At 40.7% G+C, this 25,389-nt stretch overlaps 1 protein-coding gene across 3 annotated transcripts in view; it reads left to right on the plus strand.

Annotated features, from left to right (window-relative positions):
- The window catches only part of INTS7 (integrator complex subunit 7), a 95,968-nt gene extending 73,156 nt beyond the window's left edge, over positions 1–22,812 (plus strand). For 2 of the 3 annotated variants that reach the window (XM_007102635.2, XM_007102636.4), the window contains 4 exons: positions 4,350–4,482; positions 9,657–9,755; positions 11,142–11,327; positions 14,567–16,050. In XM_007102635.2, coding sequence (XP_007102697.1) covers positions 4,350–4,482; positions 9,657–9,755; positions 11,142–11,327; positions 14,567–14,854 — 706 coding nt within the window. In that variant the 3' untranslated portion in view covers positions 14,855–16,050. Of the gene's footprint in view, positions 1–4,349; positions 4,483–9,656; positions 9,756–11,141; positions 11,328–14,566; positions 16,051–21,034; positions 21,151–21,235 lie in introns of those variants that run through there. The other variant, XR_003679407.2, reaches the window with a different exon arrangement.
- The last annotated feature ends 2,577 nt before the right edge of the window (positions 22,813–25,389 follow it).

The raw sequence follows: 25,389 nt of genomic DNA on the forward strand, positions 1-25,389 counted from the left end.
GTCTGTCAATGGGCGTTTAGGTTGCTTCCATGACCTGGCTATTGTAAATAGTGCTGCAATGAACATTGGGGTGCATGTGTCTTTGAATTATGGTTTTCTCTGGGTGTATGCCCAGTAGTCCTCCTTGTGGTTTTGATTTGCATTTCTCTAATGATTAGTGATATTGAGCATCCTTTCATGTGTTTATTGGCAATCTGTGTATCTTCTTTGGAGAATTGTTTATTTAGGTCTTCTGCGCATTTTTGGATTGGGTTGTTTGTTTTTTTGATATTGAGCTGCCGGGAGCTGCTTGTATATTTTGGAGATAATCCTTTGTCAGTTTCTTCATTTGCAAATATTTTCTCCCATTCTGAGGGTTGTCTTTTTTGTCTTGTTTATGGTTTCCTTTGCTGTGCAAAAGCTTTTAAGTTTCATTAGGTCCCATTTGTTTATTTTTGTTTTTATTTCCATTTCTCTAGGAGGTGGGTCAAAAAGGATCTTGCTGTGATTTATGTCATAGAGTGTTCTGCCTATGTTTTCCTCTAAGAGTTTTATAGTGTCTGGCCTTACATTTAGGTCTTTAATCCATTTTGAGTTTATTGTTGTGTATGGTGTTAGGAAATGTTCTAATTTCATTCTTTTATATGTGGCTGTCCAGTTTTCCCAGCACCACTTACTGAAGAGGCTGTCTTTTCTCCATTGTATATTCCTGCCTCCTTTATCAAAGAGAAGGTGACCATATGTGTGAACCCACTTTAAATACAAAGATACAAATATATTAAAAGTAAACAAAAGGATGGAAAAGGAACCCTAAAAGCTGGCGTGACAGTATCATACAAAGTGGACTTCAGGACAAAGACTTGATAAAGAGCTACATTTTACCATAATAGGGGATCGGTTCATCAAGAAGACATAATTCTAAACATTTATATACTTAGTGACATCTTCCAAATATATGAAGCAAAAACTGACAACTGAAAGGAGAAATAAATCTACAATTATGGTTGGAGTTTTCAACACTCCCCTCTGAATAATTGCTAGAACAACTTGCAGAAGATTTCTTAGGATATAGAGGACTTGAATAACACTACCAGCCAACTTGACCTAATTGACCTGTATGCCCTACCAACAGCAGCATACGCATTCTTTCCAAGCGCATTTGGAAAATTTACCAAAGTAAACCATATGCTGGGCTACGAAACAATTCTTAGTAAATGTAAAAGCATTGAAACTATGTAGAATATGTTATCTGATAGAATTAAATTAGAAAATCATCTCTGGAAAATCCCTAAATGTTTCGGAATTAAACAAGACTTCTGAACATTCCAATTGGTCAAAAAATCACAAGGGAAATTAGAAAGTAAGTTAAACTGAATGAAAATGAGAACACGACATATCAAAACTTGTGTGATGCAGTTAAAACAGAGCTTAGAGGGAAATTTATAACTTTAAATGCATACATACACACACAAAAGAAAGTTTAAAAGTAATATCATTAGTTTCTCTCATATTAAAGCAAGAAAAAGAGCAAATTAACCTCAAAGTAATTAGAAGGAAAGAAATAGTAAAGATGAGAATGCTAATCAGTGAATTATAAGTAAACGGTAGAGAAAGTCAGTGAAACCAAAAGCTGGCTCTTTGAAAAGATCAATAAAGTTGATAAAACTAGCTATTCTGAACAAGGAAATAAGAGAACACAAATTACCAATATTAGAAATGAAATAAGAGTACCATCACAAATCCCATAGATATTAAAAGCATATTAAAGGAATAAATAACTTTGTGCCAATAAATGTGATAGTTGAGGTGAACAGGAAAAATTCAGATATTCTACATAGACTTAAAAATCTTTAACAAAACATGTACAAATTGAACCTAACAAAACTCTGAAGGATAATACATTAAAACCAAGTAGGGTTTATTCCGGAAATTTTAGGTTTGATATTAGAAAACCAATCACTGTAATTCACCATATTGTAAAATAAAGGAAAAAACTAAAGTCGAGGACTTGCTAAAGATTTCAAGCTCCAGTAATTAAGACAATGTGATATTGGCTTGAGGGTAGAATAGAGAGACCATAATAGATACGTAGGAGTATTACTTGAGTTTTGACAAAGATGACAATCTGTTTTTTCAACAGATTGTGCTGGAACACGCTGTATGGGGGGAAAGAATCTTGACTTTAAACTCACACCATACATAAAAATTAATTCCAAGTGTATCACAGATCAAACTGTAAAAGATAAAATTCCAAACTTTCTAGAATACTACTTGGGAGAAAATCTTCATGACCTTGAGATCAGCAAGGATTTTTTCAGGACACAAACAGCAGTTACTGTACAGAAAAATTTGTTTAATTGGATTTAAAAATTTAAACTTCTGCTCTTTGAAGGATGCCATTAAGAAAATGAAAAGATTGGTTGCAGGGTGAAATATTCTCAAACATATTCTATCAGAATATTAAGAAAACCATACAACTCAAGATAACCCAATTTTTAAGAATTGACAAGAGATTTGAACAGACACTTCAAAAAAGAAGATATGTCAATTCCAATAAGCACATGAAAAGATGCTTAACATCATTTGGTATCAGAAAAATACAAATTAAAATCACAGTGAGATACAACTAACACCCACTAGAATAGCTAAAGTTAAAAAGCCCTTTAATACCAAATATTAGATGTGGAAGAGCTTGAATTCATACATTTTGGGGACTGCAAAATGATTCAGCCACTTTGGAAAACTGTTTGGCAGTTACCATATGACCACCAGTTCTATTTCTACTTACTTAAGAGAAATGAAAACATATTTCCACAGAGACCTGTACACAGATTTTCTTAGCAGCTTTATTTGCAACAACAAAAACTGGAAAGAGCCAAATGTCTCAACAGGTGAGTGGGTAGATAAATTGTAGTATGTTCATACAGTGGAATATTACTCAGCAATATAGATGGATGATCTGTTGAAATATGCAAAACACATTAATGACTCAAAAATGTTGTGCTGTAAAGGAAACCAGACACAAAATATTACATATAGTATGATTGTTTATATCCAATATTAGGAAACATCTCATTTACAGTGATAGAAAGCTAATCTGGTTGCTGGGGGCCACAAGTAGGGATTGACTAGGAAGGGTGCATTTTTGCGATTTTCTAACATATCTCAATAAAGTTTATTTAAAATAAATAAAGGAATACTCCTTTTGTAGAAGGTGGAACAGTATATTCTGATTTTATACCCTTTTATTAGCAGGTCACTTTGTCAGAGACTTTTACATCTTTATGCTTTATTGTGTGGTATAGTTTTCCTTAAAGTCTATCACTAAATGAGGTTCAGTTCTTGTCGTAATAGAACTTAAGATATAGTACAGAGTAGGGAACAAAGCTTTGGAGCCAGGCAGATACACATGTACATACAGCTAGGAGTGAGTATGAATATAGACATGTTCTTTCGTCTCCCTGAGCCACATATGCATAAACTATAGGTAAGTAATAATGCCTGTCTCTTAGAGTGGTTGTAATGGTTAAATGAAAACCTATGTAAAGTACCCAGCTGAAGTACCTTGCACATAGTAGGCGTTAAAAGGATAATAAGGGAATAATAAGAATAGTGTTAACCCAACATAGTTAAGTTACCTGTATTGCATTTTCAAATAACCCTCTTGAAGTTTAGTTAGAAGGCAGGAGTTTGCCACCTTTTCCCATTTAGAAATACTTTCAGAAATGTCTTTGGGTTTGAGGCAGTAGAAGAAAAAGAAATCTAGGTAAAACTTTTTTCAGCATGCTCTATATGCTAGTTCTCTGCTGAACATTCTTGTGCATTTCACCTGCTTGCTTTAGATTCATGCCATTTCTCCAGTTATGAATGCCCTCCAAACTTTCCATCTCTTCACATCTTATCCATGCTACTTGCGTAGTGATTTGTCCAAGACCCATCTCTTCTGTGGCATTCCTCAGCTCCCTCTATATTCTGATTACTTGCATATCTTTACTGGTTATTTGGCACTTGTCTGCTGACTTTATTGATCGTTTACCTTTTCAAATGCCTTATGTCTCTTTCACCTCATGGCAGAGACAAGGTTTAATTAAACATTTTTATACTAGCTAACAACCAAAGTGATTAAGACTTGTATAATTTGAAGTCAGGTCTGGATTTGAATTCTGGCTTGTCGCTTACTAGTTGTGTGACTGAAGGCGAATTACTTAACATCTCCAAGCCTCAGTTTTCTCATCTGTGAAATGGAAATAACAGTGCCTACTTCATTATTTTAAAGATTAAATGAGAGTGTGTAGAAAGTACCTGACACATTTTGACATTAAATTAGTTACTGTTTTGGTTGATTGATTGATATTAATTTTTGACTTCAGTTTCCAGGAATATGGATCTACAGGAGCAGCCCATGCTGACAGTGAATATGAGAGAAGAATGATGTCTGTATATAATCATGTCTTGGAGGAGGTGGAATCACTCAGTCGGAAATATACCCCTGTTTCTTATATGGCAAGTCACATTTGTTTTATTGATTTTTATTATGTGGAAGTGAGTTTTTATCTGTCTCTGGCACTTACTGTGTTTGACTTCAACACATTAACCTCTCTGTGACTGCTTCCTCTGTGCCTGTTTTGTAACAGGGTTAGTACAGTACCTACATCATAGTATTGTTGTGAGGATGAAATGAGATAATCCATGAAAGCACTTATCACATCTGTAGCTGCTACATAGTCACACTAACATGTCAAATCTACTCTACCAGAATGCAGATAAAACTTTTTTTTCCTTTTTTAACAATTTAACTAAAGTTGCAATTGTTCTCAACCTTGGCTACACATTAGAATCACTTTGGAAGCTATTTTTAAAAACATCAATATCCAGGCCCCACCCCAGGCCAGTTATCTTTGAATCTCTGCGAGGCCCAGACATTAGTATTTTTAAAGCTCCCAGGTGATTCTGTCATGCCACCAGGGTTGAAAACTATTGGCCAATTAAAATAGAAAGAACTGGGCTTATTTTCTGACTATCAGTATAAATCAGTTCCGGCCAGGTGATGCTACTGCTGTCCTTTAATACTCATGTCCACTTAGCCTACTGCATCTGCTGCCTTTGGCACTGTTGAACACCTGCTGTTTATCCCCTGACTTCCCAGTCACAGGACAGACTGACACTCTCACCCAGATTTCCTCCTCCCTGTCTGGCCATTCTCCAGTCTTGTATTGAGCTCAGGTTCCTATAACAAAATAGACATAGTGGCTTAAACAACAGACATTTCTTACAATTCTAGAGGCTGGGAAGTCCAGACTCAGGGTGCCAACCAATTTGTTAATGTGGTGAGGGGTCTCTCACTGGCTTGCCAGCTGCTGCTTTCTTGCTGTGTCCTCACGTGTTGGAGAGAGAGGGGCTCTCTTCTCTCCTTCTCTTCTTATAAGGGCACTGATCCCATCACAGGGTCCCCACCCTCATGTCCTCATCTAAACTTAATGACCTCCCAAAGGCCCTCCTCCAAATATCAACACTTAGGGAGTTAGGGCTTCAACATGTGAATTTAGAGACGACAGCACATTCAGTCCATAGCACTGTCTTTGAACTTTACACCTTGGAGAGTTTCTCTTGCCCTGCCTACACATTGGATACTGGTATTTCCTGTAGCTCTCTTCTGCCTCCTGCTGTTCTCATTCTGAACTCACCATTTATCAGGTGTTCTAGAAGAAATTGACAGGATGTGTCATTAAAGAGTTAAATTAGATTTTAAGGTTAGATACTTTTCCTTTGCACACTGCTTTCCACATAAGATTGTCAGTACATATTTGCTGAATTGAAATGACACAGGTAGCTGTTTGATACTGAGATTGGTTGCTAAGGAAGATTGTAAAGATTATGTTTGTAGGAAGTAGACATATTTATGTGAGACATTGATTAAATTATTTACATGTATTTCCTCTAAGCTCCACCCTAGGAAATTAAATAGATGCCAGATAGTACCTTGAGTTTGATAGAGTTCAATCCACTGCGTCTAATGGAAAGAATGGGAATTTTCTGCCCAGTAGGTACGCAATATAGAGAAAAGAGCCCTAGAGTCAAATTCTACCTCTGCCACTCAGCAGGTGTGATTTTAGACAAATTTCTAATATGCTTTTCTATGATATGGAAAAATATCTACCTCATAGGGTTTTTGTGAAGTTTAAATGGAATAATGCCTAATGCCTGGCACAGTGCCTGGCCTGGCATATAAGGAGTGGTTAATAAATGTTGATTCCCTTTTCCACCTTTCCAAATTGTATTTTATAGATTTGATACTTTCTGAACCCAAAATTCAGTTTAACAAGTATTTATTGAATCCTGTGAATAGAAAAATGACAAAGAGGCTCTTCCCTCAAGTTGTTCATAGTCTGATAAAGATTTTGTAAACAAATACAATACAATATATGTGCAGTAATAGAGGTCTGCACAAAGTAGAATTGTAGCACAAAAGAGAAAGTAATTCATGTCAAAGGATAGGGGAAATGGGGTGAGGGTGCACATCAGAGAAGAGGTATTTGCATATGAGTTTTTCAGGCAGATAAGGAGGTGTAGAGAATTTCAGGCAGAGAACAACATGAGGCATGAGGACTTCCCTGGTGGCGCAGTGGTTAAGAATCCACCTGCCAAAGCAGGGGACATGGGTTCAAGCCCTGGTCCAGGAAGATCCCACATGCTGCAGTGCAACTAAGCCCGTGCGCCACAGCTACTGGGCCTGCGCTCTAGAGCCCACGAACTACAACTACTGAGCCTATGTTCCACAACTACTGAAGCCCGCAAACCTAGAGCCCATGCTCCGCAACAAGAGAAGCCACTTCAGTGAGAAGCCTGCATACCACAGCGAAGAGTAGCCCCCGCTCGCTGCAACTAGAGAAAGCCCTCGTGCAGCAACGAAGATCCAAAGCAGCCATGAAGATCCAACGCAGCCATAAATAAATAAATAAATTTATTTTTTAAAAAAAAGCGGAGGCATGAAATAGCATGATGTCTTCTGGGAACAGTGTGTTATTGCTGCAGCATAATGTGCAGGCTCAGGACTAGAGGGGTCAGTGGAGGACAGATGACAAAAGGCTTTTAACACAGTCTTAAGGAGTTTGGACTTTATCTCATAGACAATGGGGGCACTCTTTAGGAATTTTAAATGGGTGTGGGAGAGAAGTGGTTAAGCTAAGACTGTACACTATTGTTATGTAGAAACAGAACAGGTAATGGCCTGGAAGGCATGAAATTAAAGGAAAGAAAAGTGGTTACAAGACTTCTGCAGTAATCCAAGGTAGGGGCCAAATTGATAAAGTGGGAGCAAGAATGAGAAGAACAGATACATAAGAAAGATTATTTAGGTGTAATATTTTCAAGGCTTTGTTTTGGTTTTTTGTTTGTTTTTTGTTTTCTTTAAATTAGATGTGAGAGGATGGAGACATGACCTCTGGGTTTCCAGCTTAGGTGACCAGGTGCACAAATGGTTGATCCTTGACTGAGACAGAATACAGAGGGATAGTGGAAGAAGGTGGTTTCATTTTTAAACATGTTAAACATTGGCAGTTAGATAATAGGTTTGGTGTCAGAAGGAGACAGGCTGGGATGCATGTAAGGTTGAGGTGTCATGAGCATACAGATTCTTAAAGTCCTGGGAGTGAAGAAAACTGCCTGTGAAGAACAAATGGACTGAGAAGACAAAAGGACTAAGGAGAGCATCAACACTGAAGGAACATACAAAGGAGGAGAATCTTAGGAAAGAAGGTGGAGAAGGGAAGAATCAGAAGTGAGGGCAGGGGCCGTTAAGTGGAATTTCATGGAAGAAGAGCATTATCAGGTGCCACAGAAGTGTCAAAAAATACAAAGGCTGAAAAGTATTCGGTTTGGCAATGAAGGGAGTATTCATGATGGGTTAGTCCTCTTACTGGTTTACTAATCATGATATGTGATTTCACATCTCCAGACTGGTACTTTGATAGTAATCTGCAACTAACATACGTGTTGAAGTGTGCCCAAGGGGCTAGTGGTCTCAGAGGCAGTCCTGCTTTCCCAGTGGGGAATTGCAAAATCTGCATCTATTCTTTTAAAAGGGAAAATGGTGCCTTTTTGCCCAGGAACAGCCTGAGGTCACTTGTGGTCCTCTAAATCCACCCTTTAAAGATGTTTCTCTCCTTAAATACTGTTGTGGCATCAAAGGTTCCACCACAAGTAGGATGTCCGTGCAAATGCATCTCAGATCCCTTGTTGCAAGAAGATGAATAGTGCTGTTTTAGCAGTTAAACCTGAGTAGACCCAGTGTCTCTCTAAATCCGTGTTGTGGTTATCTCAAGTAATAGACCTGGCATTTATATTAGGAGTCTGTCAGGCACAGAATGTTTGGTAATCTGAAACCAATGAGGAATGGATTCTTCTGGCTTTTAGCCTTAATGCCCTACTTTTTAAAAAATGTTTATAGCAGAGGCACTAGGTGATACCCTGCTTGGAAGCACGAACTTAAAAGGACAGACAGCACTGTATAGTGGAATAGTTTTCAGCCTGTGGTATTTTGGGGGCCACTGAGAGAGGAGTAGACTGAGGAGGGGATGGTAGACCAAGCAGGAATGGTTCTGGGTCACCCAAAGTTACAGGAGTTCCGGTACTGTAATTTCTTTTTTCTGTTAAGTTTGCAAATCATTGGTGAAATAAAACAAAATCACTGAGTGACCTAGTCAGGTGACCTAGGTTCCAGTCCCAGCTTGTTCCATTAGCTGTCTGGGTGACCTGTGTCATCAGCAAAATTGAGGGTTAGACTGGTTGATCTTTAAAATATCTTTGATGGTATCACAGGTGTATACTTATCTCCAAACTGATTAAGTAGTATGCATTAAATATGTCCAGCTTTTTGCATGTCAGTGGTACCTCAAGAAAGTAGTTGAAAATAAACAAATAAATAAATAAAATCTTTGAATTCTTAAATTCTGGTTCTATGACCCCTTTCACTAAGACTCAAAAGATTCGTTAGAGTAGTTCTATTCCTCTGCAGTTAAGCTGGGATTTTCAAAACTCAGTTAAATTTGTGAAATAGATTTTAGAAAGAAGGTGTTTTAAGTTTCAGCGATCTATAGAGTTGGACTATATGGTAATCTGTAATCTGAATTCCAGTAAGTTTCCACCGTTGCTCACTCTCTGGAGACTCATGGCCACATGGACAGGGAGGCCACCTGGTAGAGATGGGATGAAGAATGAGGCAGTTCCAAGCCAAGGTTCCACGGGGATTTGGACTCGAGCCTCAGATGTCAATATTTTGCTCTGATTTTTTACCGTATACATGCTCTTTATCATATTTTGTCACGTGATAGTTACTTTATATTTTAGTATCTAAAATAACTATATATGTCTAATAGCTCTAAGCTCTATAGAAACACAAACTTTGCACATTGCTTGGTCTTGAGGAGTGTGGGTTTTCTCTGTCATTTTTTATTGAATATATTTCACAATAAAGTAAAAATCTGTAATTGTCCTCCTTGACATGAGTGATTTGACAAATGTATGCAGTTCCTGAGTGTTATGTCTCCTAACCTGATTGGTGTGTACTTTTGTAGTAATTTTATGAGCATTTGTAGTTTTTACACTTCTTCCTGAAAGTAACTATTTGTTGATGAAATTTGGAAATTTATTTTCATTTGATTTTTCTTTTTTTTCCCCAGCATACAGCATGCCTCTGCAATGCCATCATTTCTTTGCTGAAAGTTCCTCTTTCATTTCAGAGATATTTTTTCCAGAAACTGCAGTCTACCAGCATCAAGGTAATATAGGAAGAACACTCAGGTTTAATATAGTTTAATACCTTCTTCTGAAGATTATAGGGGGCATAGCTCTGCTTCAGGATCTTACCTTTGGTTTAGACAGAACTTATACTCTTCAGCTGTAAGCCTTTCCTCCCTTCAACAAGTGATTTGGGAGTTAAACCCTCTCCTCTCCTTTCTTTCCTCATAGTGCCAAATGCAGTGTGACAGGCATTTGGGTACCTCGAGCTCAATCCCTGTCTTCAAGAATGAGTTGAGTGCTGTTCCTCATAGTAGCCCACAAGGATCTTGAGCTGAGTCCATGTCTGATCAAACTATTTAAACCCAACTTAGAATGAATCAGGTCCAGTAAAACATCACCAGCCCTATCTCCAAAGCACTTTTGTCTTCAAATAACAAATTTTGAGGAGCTGGGCTATGAGTAGAGTCAGTATTTTAAAATATTTAAGCCACTCAAAATTCAAAAGCTATTTTGATTCAAAGAATGAAATTGTTGGGAAAGGGGGGCAATTGTCATTTGTAAGAGATTCCCTGGATTATCCCTATCAGTAAATGTCTTCAGTGCACTTTTGCATCCATTTGAATGTTTTTGATTACAAATAATAGAGCATTCCATTTCAAAATGACCTGAATAACAAGGAAAATTGATTATATAGATAAGAAGTCCTAAGGTAAGATGTCTCCAGGGTTCAGTGGCTCAACAACATTATCAGAAAGACCCAATTTGTTCCGTATTTTTATTTAAGCAAGATTTGCGCTTTCTTTAATTAAAGGGTATTTAGGATTCTTAATATGTTTTTAAAGAAAAACTGAGAGGTTAAAAATGTCATTTGGTTTATCTTGGAAATTGACTTTTATACCATGCTGACTTGATAGCGTATGTAATCCTAGAATTCTAGATTCATTTACATTTGAATTTAGTTTATTTAAATTACCTAAGACCATAGAGACAGCAGCGGGACATGAAAATTTATATAGTGCATTTCCATACTAGAGTTGGTTCATTGTCAAAGAAATGCCCCACCTCAGAAATTGGGAGAACAGTGCCCTTGCTATTCTCTAATCCTCTGTTCCCCTCAAACAGAACTGGGGCTGGGGGTTAAAAAAAAAAAAAACAAAAAAAACCCAGTGGTATTTAAAAGGAGGCATTAGGGATACGGAACCCTTGACTTTAAAGGTACATCTGTCTGGTTGTCCCAGCACAGTCAGGTCATTGCGGGTGTGTGTGTGTCTGTGTGTCTGTGTGTGTGTATCTGTGTGTATGTTTGTGTGCCTGTGTGTGTACAAGTGACGTTTTAATCTATAATCAACGATTAACACAGACATGTTTGTTGGAAGGAAGCTTGCTTTTGGTTGTTAGCATTTATTTTAATGTTGGCTTTCCAGCTTGCCCTGTCACCATCCCCCCGGAACCCTGCTGAACCCATTGCTGTCCAGAATAACCAGCAACTGGCGCTGAAGGTAGAGGGAGTGGTCCAGCACGGATCTAAACCAGGACTCTTCCGCAAAATTCAGTCTGTCTGTCTGAATGTTTCTTCCACACTGCAGAGTAAATCCGGACAAGACTACAAGGTAATTTAGAAAAGAGGCAGAGTTGTGATGCAGGTTTTATCAACTCATTGATGGAAGTTTTCCAGTGTTTTTCATGGTTAAGCAGATTGTAGTTATACCTCGCAAGGGATCAGATGGACATAAGTTAAAAATACGTATTAGGGTGTAAGGGGGCTGATAAACAACGCTTCTCTTTTCCCTGCCCGAACCAGTTGATAGACAAAGCATCCAGGCAGGCAGAGATCAAAATATGAGTGTCACTACTGTTAGAGCTGGGGAGAAACCTAGCTCAGGTGCCTGGCAGCAAGGACTGCCTAGCCTTGTGGCTCTGAATTGAGTTTTCACACCAGCCTCCGTCAGTACACACAAGAGCCTGCCCCTATAAAACTGGGAGGAGCAGTACCCTGAAGCCCAAAGAAGAAGGCAGAGAGAAGGTGCTCAGCTCCCCAGGCCCAGTCCCCACCCCACAACTTACAATCAGTAGGATGCACCTTCTTCCCTAGAGACCAGTACTGTTCATCTAATGAAAGGTCCCTCCACATGGAGGGAAGCATCAGGAGTGGCGAGTAACCTCTCCCTCACCCCCTGACCCCAAAAGAACACATCTAATTATTTTAACTTTGTTTTAAGTAAATTTTAGCATGTTCCAAAAAAAGTATACTATATTGACATACAGTGATCAGATGAAGTAAAATCTTTCGTTAAGGGTTTTAACCCTAGAAATTTGCTACTTTGAGAAATCATGAGGTAGGTTAACCAAAATCATGCTTGCTTTGTTAGCCAAAGCTAAGATTCTGAATCTGTGCCCATGAAGCAGCAACGTTCCAAATGTAGAATGTTCCTTTCTTTAGACATCTCTTTCTAATTCCTTGGTGGTTTATTCACAGTAAATGGAACAAGTGAACGAGTGCACAGTTGTATGAACAGAGTTGTTTAAATGTCCAAATTGGTTATGTCTGGGTTTATTTGTGGGCATCCTTGAACTGAGGTCCAGAGCAAGGAAAGGGGTATCAGTAAAGATATAAAATGAGAGCATTTTATTCTCTTTGGTGGTTTTAGGCTAAAAAGCCAAGGGAAGGTCTGGTTTAAGCCATCACTACTTTCCTTACTTTGGTAACTTTCTCTCTCTCTCCGGGGCTCTGTACCCACTCTGAGAAGGCTCAGCCTTCATTCTCTCCCTCTCTTTTGACTTCGAGGGCACAAAGCATGGCACCTTATGTAGCCACTCAGATATTTGGTAAATAATGAAAAAAATTATTTACGGTATTTAGTACAACTCACTTACGTTTCAATGATCTCTGTTGTCACAGAAGATCGTAAGGAGAACTTACATAGTCAACTTATCCCTGTCTGCAGCTCTCTGCTCATTTTGAGTTTGAAAGAACAGTAATCATGATTCTCTTTGTTCTTGTATATAGTGATTTCTACTGTTTTTAAAAAAACCATTCAAGTCGAGAAGTACTACTGGTCTTCTCGTTGTTGACTTACCTCTCAGGAGGCACTGGTTAAAGTCAAGAAGTTGACGTAATAAGCCAGGTAGTACATGATTGTTTTGTAATGTTACTTGCAGTGAGTTTGCAACTTAAAATGCATCATGCGTTCAGAGTAATCAGGTTGCTTACTAGGCCTATTTCTGGTCCTTTTAAGGAAGTTCTTGTTTGGTGTGCATATTCTTTAGGGAAATAAAAATCCTACAAAAGTTGAATGCAAACAAAAAACAAAAAAGGGCTTATAAAAATTTTAAGATCTTGAATTTGTGGTGACTTCATTTCATTAATGTTACAGATCAGTGTCTCTGGAAAACTGACCTCATGATAACTGCTTATTGAGACACGAAGCTTCAGGACACATTTATATAATTAATTACACAAGAGAAATACACACATAAACATAGAGCAATCTTATCAAATATTCATTCTGATTACCTCTATATGCATTCTTAGAATAAGTGTCTCTCTTGACATATTTCATCTTCGGTACAAGAAGAGATACACCTGCAGGTGTTACTCTGTTCTTTGAAGGACCAAAGGTATGAGTATCTAGCTAAATACGTAAATGAATTCATAAATCTGTGTTTCATAATATGTTGTACTGCCCATCTGAACAAGACACTGATTTTTAAGTAAGCAACATTCAAGTTCTAAAGTTAATTTGTTAAAGGAGGGAAGAATCACTACATTACTTAAGTAATATAAAATCAGACTAGCTAATAGGGGAAAAAACCATATATTTGCATAGCATTATGTTCTTTTTCAGTCTTTCAGATTTTAAACTCACTGAAACAGGTGGTTGCATCCCGTTTCTTTAGAATATCTCTTCACAGGTTAAAGAAAGATGGGAATTGGAGTTGGGGTTGGGTGAACAAGGAGAGGGGAGGAGAAATTTCTCTTTTACCCTCTTAGGGTCTCCAGCTAGGCCTAAGATTGAACTGACCTTAAGGCAGATTAACAGGAGAAAAGCATTCCAGTTTTATTAGAATTTTACATATATATGGGAGTCTTCACAGGAGGATGAAGACCCGAAGAAGTGACCAGAACAGAAAGCTTAGATACCTTTTAGACACACAGACGATAAATTCCTGACAAAATGGCAAGACAAGAGGGTTTGGGGCTAGGGACAGTAAGTAAAATGACTGGGAGCTCTGTTGGGGCATTGGGAGAGACTAGTGGAAGATACAGGTTATTTTCTTAGGTTGGTTTGTGCAGATCCATCTCAACATCGATTCCCAGTCTCTGGTGATAGTCTTCTCTTTTTTGGTGCAGGGAGGTTTACCTTTCTCATGGAAAATTTTTTTATGTTTTTAGGTAAAAAGGGGCAGGTCAGAGAGCCCTTTCTGTATCTGTTGTTTTTCAAGTGCCCTTAGCTCAAAATAATCGCTCTGCCATAGCAGCGTATTTGGGGTTGCATGTTCTGAACTGCTTCACAAAGCAGAAAGGCCAGCATCAGAAGGGGTTGAGAAAGCTCCTTCTACTCAAGCTCCTTCTAGTGAGGAGGCAGTGTCACCTGATATTAAGAGTGCAGGCTCTGGAGTTAGCCTGCCTGGGTTCAGGTGCCAACGTCACCACTCATTAGCTACATGACCTTGGAGAAGTTACTTAACCTCCCCACCTCAGCTTCCTCATTCATGAAGCAAGGATAATATTAGTACCTTCCTTTTGGTTGTTTGCAAGGATTTAAATAGCACTTAAAACGGGTCCTAGCTCACAGCATACAATCAGTAAACGTTAGCTATTGTTATTTAATGATTTTTTTCATTCCAGATACCCATTGACAATATGACCAATGAGATGGAGCAGAGGGTTGAGCCTCATAATGATTACTTCAGTACTCAATTCCTGTTGAACTTTGCTATCCTTGGCACACACAACATTACAGTGGAGTCTTCTGTGAAAGATGCCAACGGCATCGTTTGGAAGACTGGTCCCAGAACCACCATATTTGTAAAATCCCTGGAAGACCCTTATTCGCAGCAGATTCGCCTGCAGCAGCAGCAAGTCCAGCAGCCGTTACAACAGCAGCAGCAGCGAAATGCCTACACGCGGTTTTAGCCGTGCAGCAGAGGCACTACAGACTTTCCAGGGACTGAGCAAATTAGCGAAAATAGTTTGCTTTTTCATATGGATAAAGGTACAAAAGTTAGAATATGGGGTCCGTTTTCATTGGTTTCTGTGATAGAACATTCTGAAAAAACATTTCTTTTCTTAAAAATTTACTTGGAGAAATCATTGGGTTCCTAACCAGAAAGATTTTTTTCCCCTTATTTCTTCTTAAACCAAGTCCTTCATCTCCTATTTAGCACTTTCATTGTTTTGCTATTATTACTTTTATTTTTGCTGAGCCTTCTCTTTTTCTTTCAGGAAAAGTCACATATTGGGATCATTGAATTAGTAAATTTGACTGCTTTCCTACCAAAATATGTCACTTGCTGCCTGACATAGACCTCTGATTCTGAGCTGGGCCTTTGGAAGTTCTGACCAGTATGTGCCGGGTTTACCCAGGGTCGTAGAAACTGAGTACTCCCGTAGTTGGACTTGAAAGTATCCCCTGAAACATCCAGTGTTGTGGATTATGAGAGCATGCAGTCTAGCAGAATGGAAACATCCTGCTGTATTATTTCAACTGTTTACCTATCTATTCTCTGCTAAAGCAATCTTGATTTATTGTTTGAGTATTTAATTGACCCAAAGAGCAGCTAACAATTACATAGAAAGATTGGAAATTAATCATTTGTGTTTTTTCTAATATATGTGTGATTTTATGTAATACAGACTTTTTTATTGTCTCTAAGAATGAAAAAAATCACATTTAATGTTAGGAGGGCAGCTATTTTCCTTTGATTGGTTTAGATTCTTCTTGGCAAGTTAGATAACGCTAAACTTGATTGTCTAGAAACAGCAGTCTCTTTATAATGCACCCTCAGTTAGTTGGGATGCTCAGGGAATAGAAGTTTTCTCGTTAGCCAGAAAACCCCCTTTTTTTCTATGTCAATACTGGTTGAAAACCATTATAAAATATAATAATAATACACTTTCTTTTCTTAATACAGTATACTACATGTTATTTAACTGTTCTTTCTTGATTTGGGATCGTTCAGTGCTTCAGGATCATGATTTCTAGACATCAGGGATCACAGGATTGTAGACACTGATGATGTGGGCACTTGGGCTGGAAGTAGCTCCCATGGTGAAGCACAGGGCACATTCTCTGGAAGTTTTCTTTTAAAATAAATCTCTCAATTGCTTTGCTCGTTTTGCCTTTTTCTCTTTAAAGTTGGCATTGGCTCAAAGGAGGGATAGAGTTTAAAGGGAAAAAAATGAGTTTGGGGATTTTTGTGTGTGTGTAATGTGGCCTCTAGGGTTGAAAGTGATTGGCAGGCAACTCGTGTCCCTCTAAGATTTCTTGGCTTCATGAGCTGTTGTCCCAGCACAGCACTTCTTCTGCCAGTGGCCAGGGCATTGTCATTAAACGTGTGTAAATCTACAGTGTCCACTGTGGTTGATGCCCAGATGTACGCGGTGCGTGATATGCACAGCCATGACAGCATCTGGGAACATAAGCCTTAGGAAGAATTGCTAGAGAGTAGTGGGGGACGTGTGCAGGACCTCTTGCCCTTCTACCAGGTGTGGAAAGAGCTGACCGGAAAGCCTAGGTTCCACTGTAGGCTCCGAAGAGTTAGCCCTGTGACCTGGGCAAGTCTTATCATCTCTGTAGACGGAAGTTTCTTTGTCTGTAAAATGACTGGATTAGACGGGACCTCTTGACTCCAGTCTAGAGTTTTGTTATCTGAAAGACTAAATACAAAAAAAAAAAAAGTTCTTTCTTAAATTGAAAAAATCTTTTTTCTTTTCTTTTCTTTTAAAGTGGCTATTTTCAGAATGAAATTTTACAATGTTAATTTTAGGTTTCTGGTGCTGTTTCAAGGCAGAATTGTCTGAAAAGAAGCAAATTTTATAAACCACCAATTCCCCCAGTTCACTTTGAGACCTTCCCGTATTTTATGTTCTTAAAAGATAGGCTTTTGATAGCTGTAGTTATAAACTGATTGATTTGGTATACTATAGAGCCCCTGGCACAAATTGGAACGGAATTATTATTATTATTATTTTTGGTTACGTGGGCCTCTCACTGTTGTGGCCTCTCCCATTGCGGAGCACAGGCTCCGGATGCACATGCTCTGTGGCCATTGCTCATGGGCCCAGCCGTTCCACGGCACGTGGGATCTTCCCGGACCAGGGCACGAACCCGTGTCCCCTGCATCGGCAGGCGGATTCTCAACCACTACGCCACCAGGGAAGCCCGGAATTATTAAAATAAAAACAAATCCAAATAGTTTGGAGTGAAAAGTAACTCTGAAGCAAAACAGGCTATTTTATTTCAGGATGTCCATTAGATCTGGAGTTAGGACACTGATTTTATTTTTGGTATAATATCTACTGCATTTTTGGCATCAACTGTTAAACAGTTATTTGAGGTGGGGGGAAACTGTGTTTATAATTTCAACAGTACACTCATGAATGAAAAGGAAAAGAATACTCAAGGAAAGATGCAGAAAAGAAAGATAAACATACTGATTATGAAGTGAACATGTTCCCTGATTTTAGAAATATGAGTAATAAGGGCACTGGCCAATTGATTTAAGAAGACAGGACTGATTTTTCCCAGTATTTAGTGACTTTGCAGTATAACCTGGTGGCTAAAAGCCCAACCTTTGGAGCCACTCTATCCAGTTCCAAACCCTAACTCTACCTAACTTTGTGGCCTTGGATGAGCTACTTAATCTCTCTATGCCTCAGTTTCCTTATTCCCCAAATCAGGAAGCATAATAGTGCTTCATGGGTTAGGTGCGAGGATTAAGCAAGTTAATACAGAATTAATATATATAAAGTACTTAGAATGTGCCTTGCACATAGTAAGCAGATATACATGAGTGTTTGCTGTTATTATTACCACTATTATTATCCTCCCTAGTATTATTTTTCACAGTGTTAGATCAATTCTTTTTTTTTAATAAGTTTTTTAAAATTTATTTTATTTTTTTTGGCTGTGTTGGATCTTTGTTGCTGTGTGCAGGCTTTCTCTAATTGCAGCGAGCGGGGGCTACTCTTCGTTGTGGTGTGTGGGCTTCTCATTGTGGTGGCTTCTCTTGTTGCGGAGCATGGGCCCTAGAGCATGCGGGCTTCAGTAGTGGCGGCATGTGGGCTCAGTAGTTGCAGCTTGCCTGCTCTAGAGCACAGGCTCAGTAATTGTGGCGCACGGGCTTTGTTGCTCCGCGGCATTTGGGATCTTCCCAGACCAGGGATCAAACCCATGTCCCCTGCATTGGCAGTCGAATTCTTAACCATTGCACGACCAGGGAAGTCCATAGATCAGTTCTTAACCTTAGCATTTTATTTATTCAAAATAAAAGTTACCTGTTCTCTGCTAGTCAACACACATTTAAGCTATCTTCCCTCATATTCATTTTGGGTACATTGATTAAGAACAAAATAGCTTAATGTTGACCTAAACAAAATGGAATTTCTGTCTACTGCAGTGCCGAAATCCTATTTAATTAAAATATTTAGGGCTTCCCTGGTGGCGTAGTGGTTGGAATCTGCCTGACAATGCAGGGGACACGGGTTCGATCCCTGGTCTGGGAAGATCCCACATGCCGCGGAGCAACTGGGCCCGTGAGCTACAGCTACTGAGCCTGCGCGTCTGGAGCCTGTGCTCTGCAACAAGAGAGGCCGCGACAGTAAGAGGCCTGCACACCGCGATGAAGAGTGGCCCCCACTCGCCGCAACTGGAGAAAGCCCTCGCACAGAAATGAAGACCCAACACAGCCAAAATAAATAAATAAATAAATAAAATAAATAAATTTTTAAAATATATATTTAAAGAAAAATGTACAAAGAAAATTATGAAAATACTTTCCACAAGTACTGATTGCCTTCAGTGGTGATGACCATAGTATATTGGCTATTTAGAAACTAAAGTACTGTTGTAGTCCAACTTAAACTAAGAGATCTTGTGATGTGGCTTTCCGGTCAAACCCACCAAGGTAGCAGGTAATTTGCAACTGAAGGCTGTCAGTCACTTTTCACATTGAAATATGGTTCAGAGAAGAACAAACCAGCCGAACAAGATCTTCAGTCTAGGGTCCCAGAGATGTCAATTTAAGTTCTATTTATAAGACTCACTTGCCATGGATGCTTGGATAGGTCACTTGATCTTTTTGTGCCAATATATGCCAGCAGTATACTGAGAATAAGATGATCCTGCCATCTGGTATACAGAGTATATGCAGAGCTGTCTAACAGAACTTTCTGAGATGATGGAAATGTTCTAAGTCTGTACTATCCAGTATAGCCACTAGCCACATAGAGCTGTTGAGTATCTAAAGTAAGCCCAGAGTAACTGAATCGTTTATTACTTTTAATTGAGTTAAACTTAAATAGCCTCATGTGGCTACTGCCTATAGAACTGGACAGTGCAAGAGTAATAAGTGAAGAAATGAGATTCACTACCACCTTAGGACCTAGATAGTCCTTAAGTAGGTTTCTAGATAAGGTGTCTACATTGGAATTATTTGATGCACCAAAGCTTTCACATGGAAGAGTGTGGATGACAAAGAAGGCATTGGGGGTTCGTGTGTTTGCTTTGCTTCAGATAATACAATACTGTGTTGCTCAACCACCCAGCCCTGTTCTGTCTATAATGTGCCCTTGGATTTAGGTTTTATCAGTCACCAGCATTATAAGTATGATGGGAGTACTGAGAAGTCCAAAAGTCTGGTGAATTGGCTTAGATTTCCTGCCAGCAGCACTCCAGGAGGTTGTGGTCTTCCTTTCCATTTCTTGCCCAAGAACACAAAGACCTTGCCATGGGCTGTGTATTTTATTGGCTTAACTGGCATTAGTCCACTATCCTGTGGTATCTCCCAGTCTACTCATTCTATGAGCAATTTGATGTTTAATTGTAACGTTTAAACAGAGTGTAAGTCATGTTTTTTTTTTCTTAAATAACATACCAAGATCTGGAGTCATTGATTTTCACAGTATAATGAAGAATGCTAAATGTAAATTTACTTATTTCAAATCTACTACAGTTACAAAACATTTTTTCAGTCTATATCTTTTCCCTTATCCTCCTGGCTACTTACTAACCTCTCCCAGAGCAGTTCTCTCCTGCACAGTCCAGTTTGTTGTGCAATAATTGTGTTCTTTGCTTATTATTTAGGTCTAGTTAAAGATTGAGACTTGATGAAATGAGTTTGGGGATTGTTTTCTTCATAGATCATGACTATGGGTCTAGCTTTTGTCTAGTGATACTTAGCTGGCAAACTGAGATTAAAATGTTTTTATTGCTGTTTCCAGATACTTTTTTCTTAATAAAATTATAAATGTGAGATAATACCAAGTGAATCAGAACAATCAGGAAGATGAACATGTACCCAGTACCCTCAAAATTCAGATTGTAAACAGAGAAGAAATACTCTCTACCTTTTGGTTTTCTTGGGAGATTTCGTTTGTGGATTTTGATGAAGCTTATTTGTGGCTTATTTGCATTTTAAAGAAAAATTTAAAATAGAAGACTGTGACAAGTAAAATAGAACTGAGTTAGACTGAAGAATTATGAGGAGATACCAATGTTTGCTTTTCCTGTTTCCTAAGATCATGGAAGGTGAAAGTAGGCCGGGCTGCCTCAATTTCTACCAATCCCACCCCCAGCTCCTCCACTGGAAGCAGTGAGGCTAAAGATGCTTTCTGTTTATGTGTCATCTCACACTTAGGAGATGAGCAACGTGATGGCGACTTGTTAACACTTGTGTCCCCCATCCTTGCTTTCCCCTCCCACCCCCACTGCCAGCAAAGACAGCTGGTCCTGTGATTAGGAGGGTTAGTTCTGAAATCCCCCAGCCCCTTCACCCACTTGACAGGAGAAGCAGATGAAAAGCCTACTGTAGAAGTGCAAGTTGGAGAGAGGGGCTTTCCTGACAATGCCAGGCCCTGAACTGGGGTGAGAAGTGCAAAAGGAAACTGACAGGGAGACCCCTCAAGCAACTTGCAGTCTCATTTGACAGAAAAGACCTATTTTTAGAGAATGTGGAGAGGGCTTTATAAAATCTGTTGACAGAGCACAAAAGATGCCATTTCTGAAATTCTAGTAGTACCCCCCTTATGTGTAACAGGACAGGCTCTTAGGTAATTAGAAAACTGGCCGTCATGTGGCATTATCTCCTTTTCCAGCACTTCGAATGCAGTGTCCTTTCCTCCTCAGAGAGCCTCTTTTTGACATAAGCAGAGACAGTTGGTTACCTACTACTTGGAAGCCAGAGAGGAACAAAAGAGCATTTGGAAAAAAGGTACACTCCTGAAGTGTGAAGTCAGTATTTAGCCTTGAGGAGATAGGAGCTTACACTCAGAATTAAATATTGTCTCCTCTTGCAGAAACTACTGCTTCTGGCCAGGCCGTTGGAGGACACGAACCCCTCAATGTCACGTTTCAAGGTATCAGGGCATTAGGGAGAAATGACTGTAATCACAGAATCACTTAAGATCATATCTATCCTACTTCGTGGTTACAGTGTCCCCCGGGATGCTCAAGAGAGTATTAGCCCTGCCTGGAGTTGTCTCTCTCAGGGAGTGAGCACATCTGGAATCTCCTTGAGGGCCCTTGGTGCAGGAGGGGTCCCACGCGTCTGCCCCAAGCACCGCCTTCCCCTGCCTCTCTCCCCTGCATGCTGACCAGGTTAGCTGATGGAAAGCACTTTTCCTTCATCCTAAGCACCAAGGTAACTCAGCTGACATCACAGGGCACTGTAGCTCAGTCAGCATTTGTCCATTTGTTTGAGCAGGCATTTGTGAGCTAGATTTCTCAGATCTGTGCAAAAGGCACAGCCAACAAGGACACAAACAATTTTGGAAACAGGTGATCTTTTATTCTTCACCAAATGTTGATTGAACACGTACAGGGTACCAGGAACTGGGAATACAATCATAGACAAGTTCCCTGGGTTCACGGCCATGCCACTGCTTGTTTTTGCACAGGCTGTGGGAAACCCACCCTGGCCTTGATTATGCCAGGGGGGCCTTAGCTTCCTTGGTAGTTGATCATTTTCTCCAGTGAAAGGGGAGAGGAATGTGTTTAGATAGGACCATCCAGATCAGAGTCGCTGCTGTTTCCTGTGTGGCCTTTAGAAAAGCTCTCTCAGCCTGAGAGTCTTCTCCTTCGGTATCTAACCATCTTCCCAGTTCACTAAACCTTACCTTACATCCCAGCTAAACCCCTCACGGCAGTCTTAACCTCCTGCTTCAATTCTGTGTTTGAGGGGATAGAAAGCTCCCCAAAGCCTTGGTCATAGGGAAATAGCTTTAAGCAGAATGCAGTCGCCCCTGACCCCAGCTACACAACATTGAAAAACCCATCTGCCCCTCCAGACCCAGGAGAAACCCTGGCCCTGATTCCTCCAACCAGACATGGTGCTCCGTCTCCCTCTGTGAGCAGTATCAAATCCAGTCTCATGTATGTTCTGCTGCCTGACCCTTGGGGTTGGCATGAATGTGGACAAATGGTGGCTAAAATTACCATGTCCTGTTATGGGAACAAACACCTCTGTCCACTGTCCCACACCCCACGTCAGCCCCCTGGCTGTTCTCTGAGTCTCTGTTTACTCTCTTAACATCTCTGTGAGCCTTGGCTTCTTCATCTGTGAAATGGGGCTAATACCTGCCTATTGAAGAGTTGTGAAGATTAAAGGTAATAATACATGCACAAAGCCGGCTACTGGCGGGTCCACCAAACGTTGGTTGCCTTCTGTGTCAGTGGTGGAGTGGCCAGCATGGCCTGGTGGCCCAGAGAACACCGGGGAAAGAAACGTCAGCTTCATAAAACTGTGATGTTTCAGATCATCTCTGCCTTAAAGATGATGTCCCAGGTTTGAGGACTTAAAGGGACAAAAATTGACAGCTGAGAGGAGGGGGGTGGTGAAGAGGTTATGTTTTCTCTCGCCTCCTAAGTGTGTGTGTGTGTGTGTGTGTGTGTGTGTGTGTGTGTGTGTGTGTGTGTGTGTGTGTGTGTGATATGTGTCTAGGCAGGGAGAAGAGCGGGCCTGCTTTGGAGGATGGGGGACTGTCCTTCACAGTGTTGCCTCCCTCCTGTTGCCACTACCGTCACCCTAGTTCACAACCTCATTATATCTTCCTGGAATATCACTTTCACTTCCTGTTTTTCCTGCTGCTAGTGTCTGCCTCCTCTGAGTAATCCTTATTCCCACTGCTTCCCAGTTCACTCATCTGGTCCAAAATCTTTATTCCCATTGGGTTCCCTGTACAGCCTGAATTCTTCAGTATATCTCTTAAAACCCTCCACAATGAGACTCCAGCGGGCAGCCAGGCCTCACCTCTCACCCCCTCTCTGTGTATATCCCAGCCTGTAATAAAACTAGCTTCCTGGGCATCCCACGAGCTTGCTTTGCACACTCTCACCATCATGACTTTGTTCATATTTTCCCACCACCTGAAAACTCTTTTCCATCACTGAAACCCTTGTCCATCCCTGCATGTTCTGATTCTCCAGCCAAGCCCAGGGTTCCTCCATGACCTGTATCATGTTCCGTCCTGTGTGGAGCAGTTAGCCTGCCTGGCCCTCGGAGTCAGCATTAAGGTGGACATGTAGTGGCTAACGTGACCATGTCCTGCTGATGAGAAAAAACGGCTCCCTCCGCTGTCGCACCCCTCGTGCCTGTTCTGCGGCCTCCAGCCCTGGTTCACTTCCCTGCGTGGAGCAGTCCCAACTGGTCCACCTACTGACTTAGTGTTCACCTCGGAGGCAAGAGATAAAGGGAAGGCTTTCTCCTATTTCTGAGCTGCAAGCAGTGTCAAGGCAGGAGCACACACCACTGCCATTGTGGGGGGCCTGGAGTGCAGCTTAGGTTCTGATCTGAGGTCTGAGGCAGTAGGGAGGGAACCAGAGCCTAGACTTGCAAGAAAGTTAAAAAAAAAAAAAAAAAAAAAAAAAAAAAGGCCTGTTCATCCGATTTTTGTTTTATGTTTTTTCCAGCCACGCAGCTTATAGGATCTTAGTTCCCCAGGGATCGAACCCGGGACCCCAGCAGTGAAAGCCCAGAATCCTAACCACTGGACTGCCAGGGAATTCCCATCATCTGTCTTTTTCTTTGGAGTCACCTTCACTTTCCTCCAGCACCAGCCTTCTCTTGATCAGAATTTGGAATATGTTGTTGCTTTGGGTGATTTGGGTTTCACTGTTGCCAGCCCAGCCAGCTTTTTTCTGGGGCACCTTCCTCCCTCCTTTCTCTCTCCCTGCCTTTCTTTTTCAAGGACTGATTGAGCACCTGTTATATGCAAAGCACTGCAGCAGGTAGAGTCCCTGCTCTCTGGAAGCTTTGGTTGGTGGTTGTCATGTGTGTCAGCTTGCTCCATGTTTGTCCACAGTGCCAAGGTGCTGAGGTGCCAGTCGCACTGAGGTGAGACTTGAGCAGTCCACTCCATTGTCCTTCTCGTAGACTGAGCTCTTGTATAAAGAGCTGCCTGAAAGACCCTGTGGGAGGTGGAGTGGGCAACGTAAGATGCCAAGGAAGACAAAGGCAAGGAGAGGAAGGCAGAGGTGGCCTTGGATTCTCACCACTCCAATCCAGCCTGACTCCAGAGCCAGGCGCAAATCAGACTCGTAGAGCTCCACGCTGATGCTTTCACTCCTCTGCGGGTCACCTGTTAGATTGCCGGCCAGCTCACGTTTTCCCCTCACCTCCCACCCCCCATCTGCTTTCCTTTATACTTCTACCCCACGAGCTTTGGACCACAGACTCCCTTTGGATGGCTGGACCTGTGACAGGTAACCTTGGGACTCATCCAAGACCATGTTTTTTGCTATACGTACAAACAATAAAAAAGGACAGCCCAGCTGAGTTCCTGTCCAAGGTTCCCTGAGCTGCCCTTACGTCCTTATAATGCAGTGAAATATCCATCTTTCTGCTTTTCTTTTGAACATTCCCCAATATGTGATCTTTCCCTAGTCAGAGACATCCACAATGCCCTAAGGAGAAGTGGAGGGTTAAAGCAATACGCAAAGACAAAACAACCCAATGTCCAGTCTTTTTAACATCCAAAATAAGATATTGAGAGTAAAAAGGGATAGCGTTTTGGCTAGAAAAACAGAAGAGAGAAAGAACAGTGAGATAACCATGGCTGCCGCTTTAGACGTGTTGACATTCTCATTGTTTCCTGAACCCCAGTGCGTCTCACACCTCTGGGCCCTTGTGGCACTTGGCATTCAGTGTGCGATGCTTTTTCTCCCCCATGGTTCTGCTTAGCAAGCTCAGTCCATCTCTATAGATTTACCCAGGTTGAAAGGCCTCCTCTCCAAGAAGCTTTCCCTGAAAGCCCCACAGAGTTGGGTGCTACCCTAGCCTTCTGGTCTACTCTCTGCTTAACGTGTATCTCCCTGCTTACATAGCTATCTCGCCTTCTATCTGAATGTGAACATCCAACCGGAGGATTGGGAGTTCATCTTTGCATGCCTGCTGTCCAGCATGGTGCCTGGCACATAGTAGGCAGTCATTTGAGTTGAATTACTTAATGCAGAA

Source organism: Physeter macrocephalus, chromosome 4 (assembly GCF_002837175.3).
Source record: "Physeter macrocephalus isolate SW-GA chromosome 4, ASM283717v5, whole genome shotgun sequence".
Taxonomy (NCBI): domain Eukaryota; kingdom Metazoa; phylum Chordata; class Mammalia; order Artiodactyla; family Physeteridae; genus Physeter; species Physeter macrocephalus.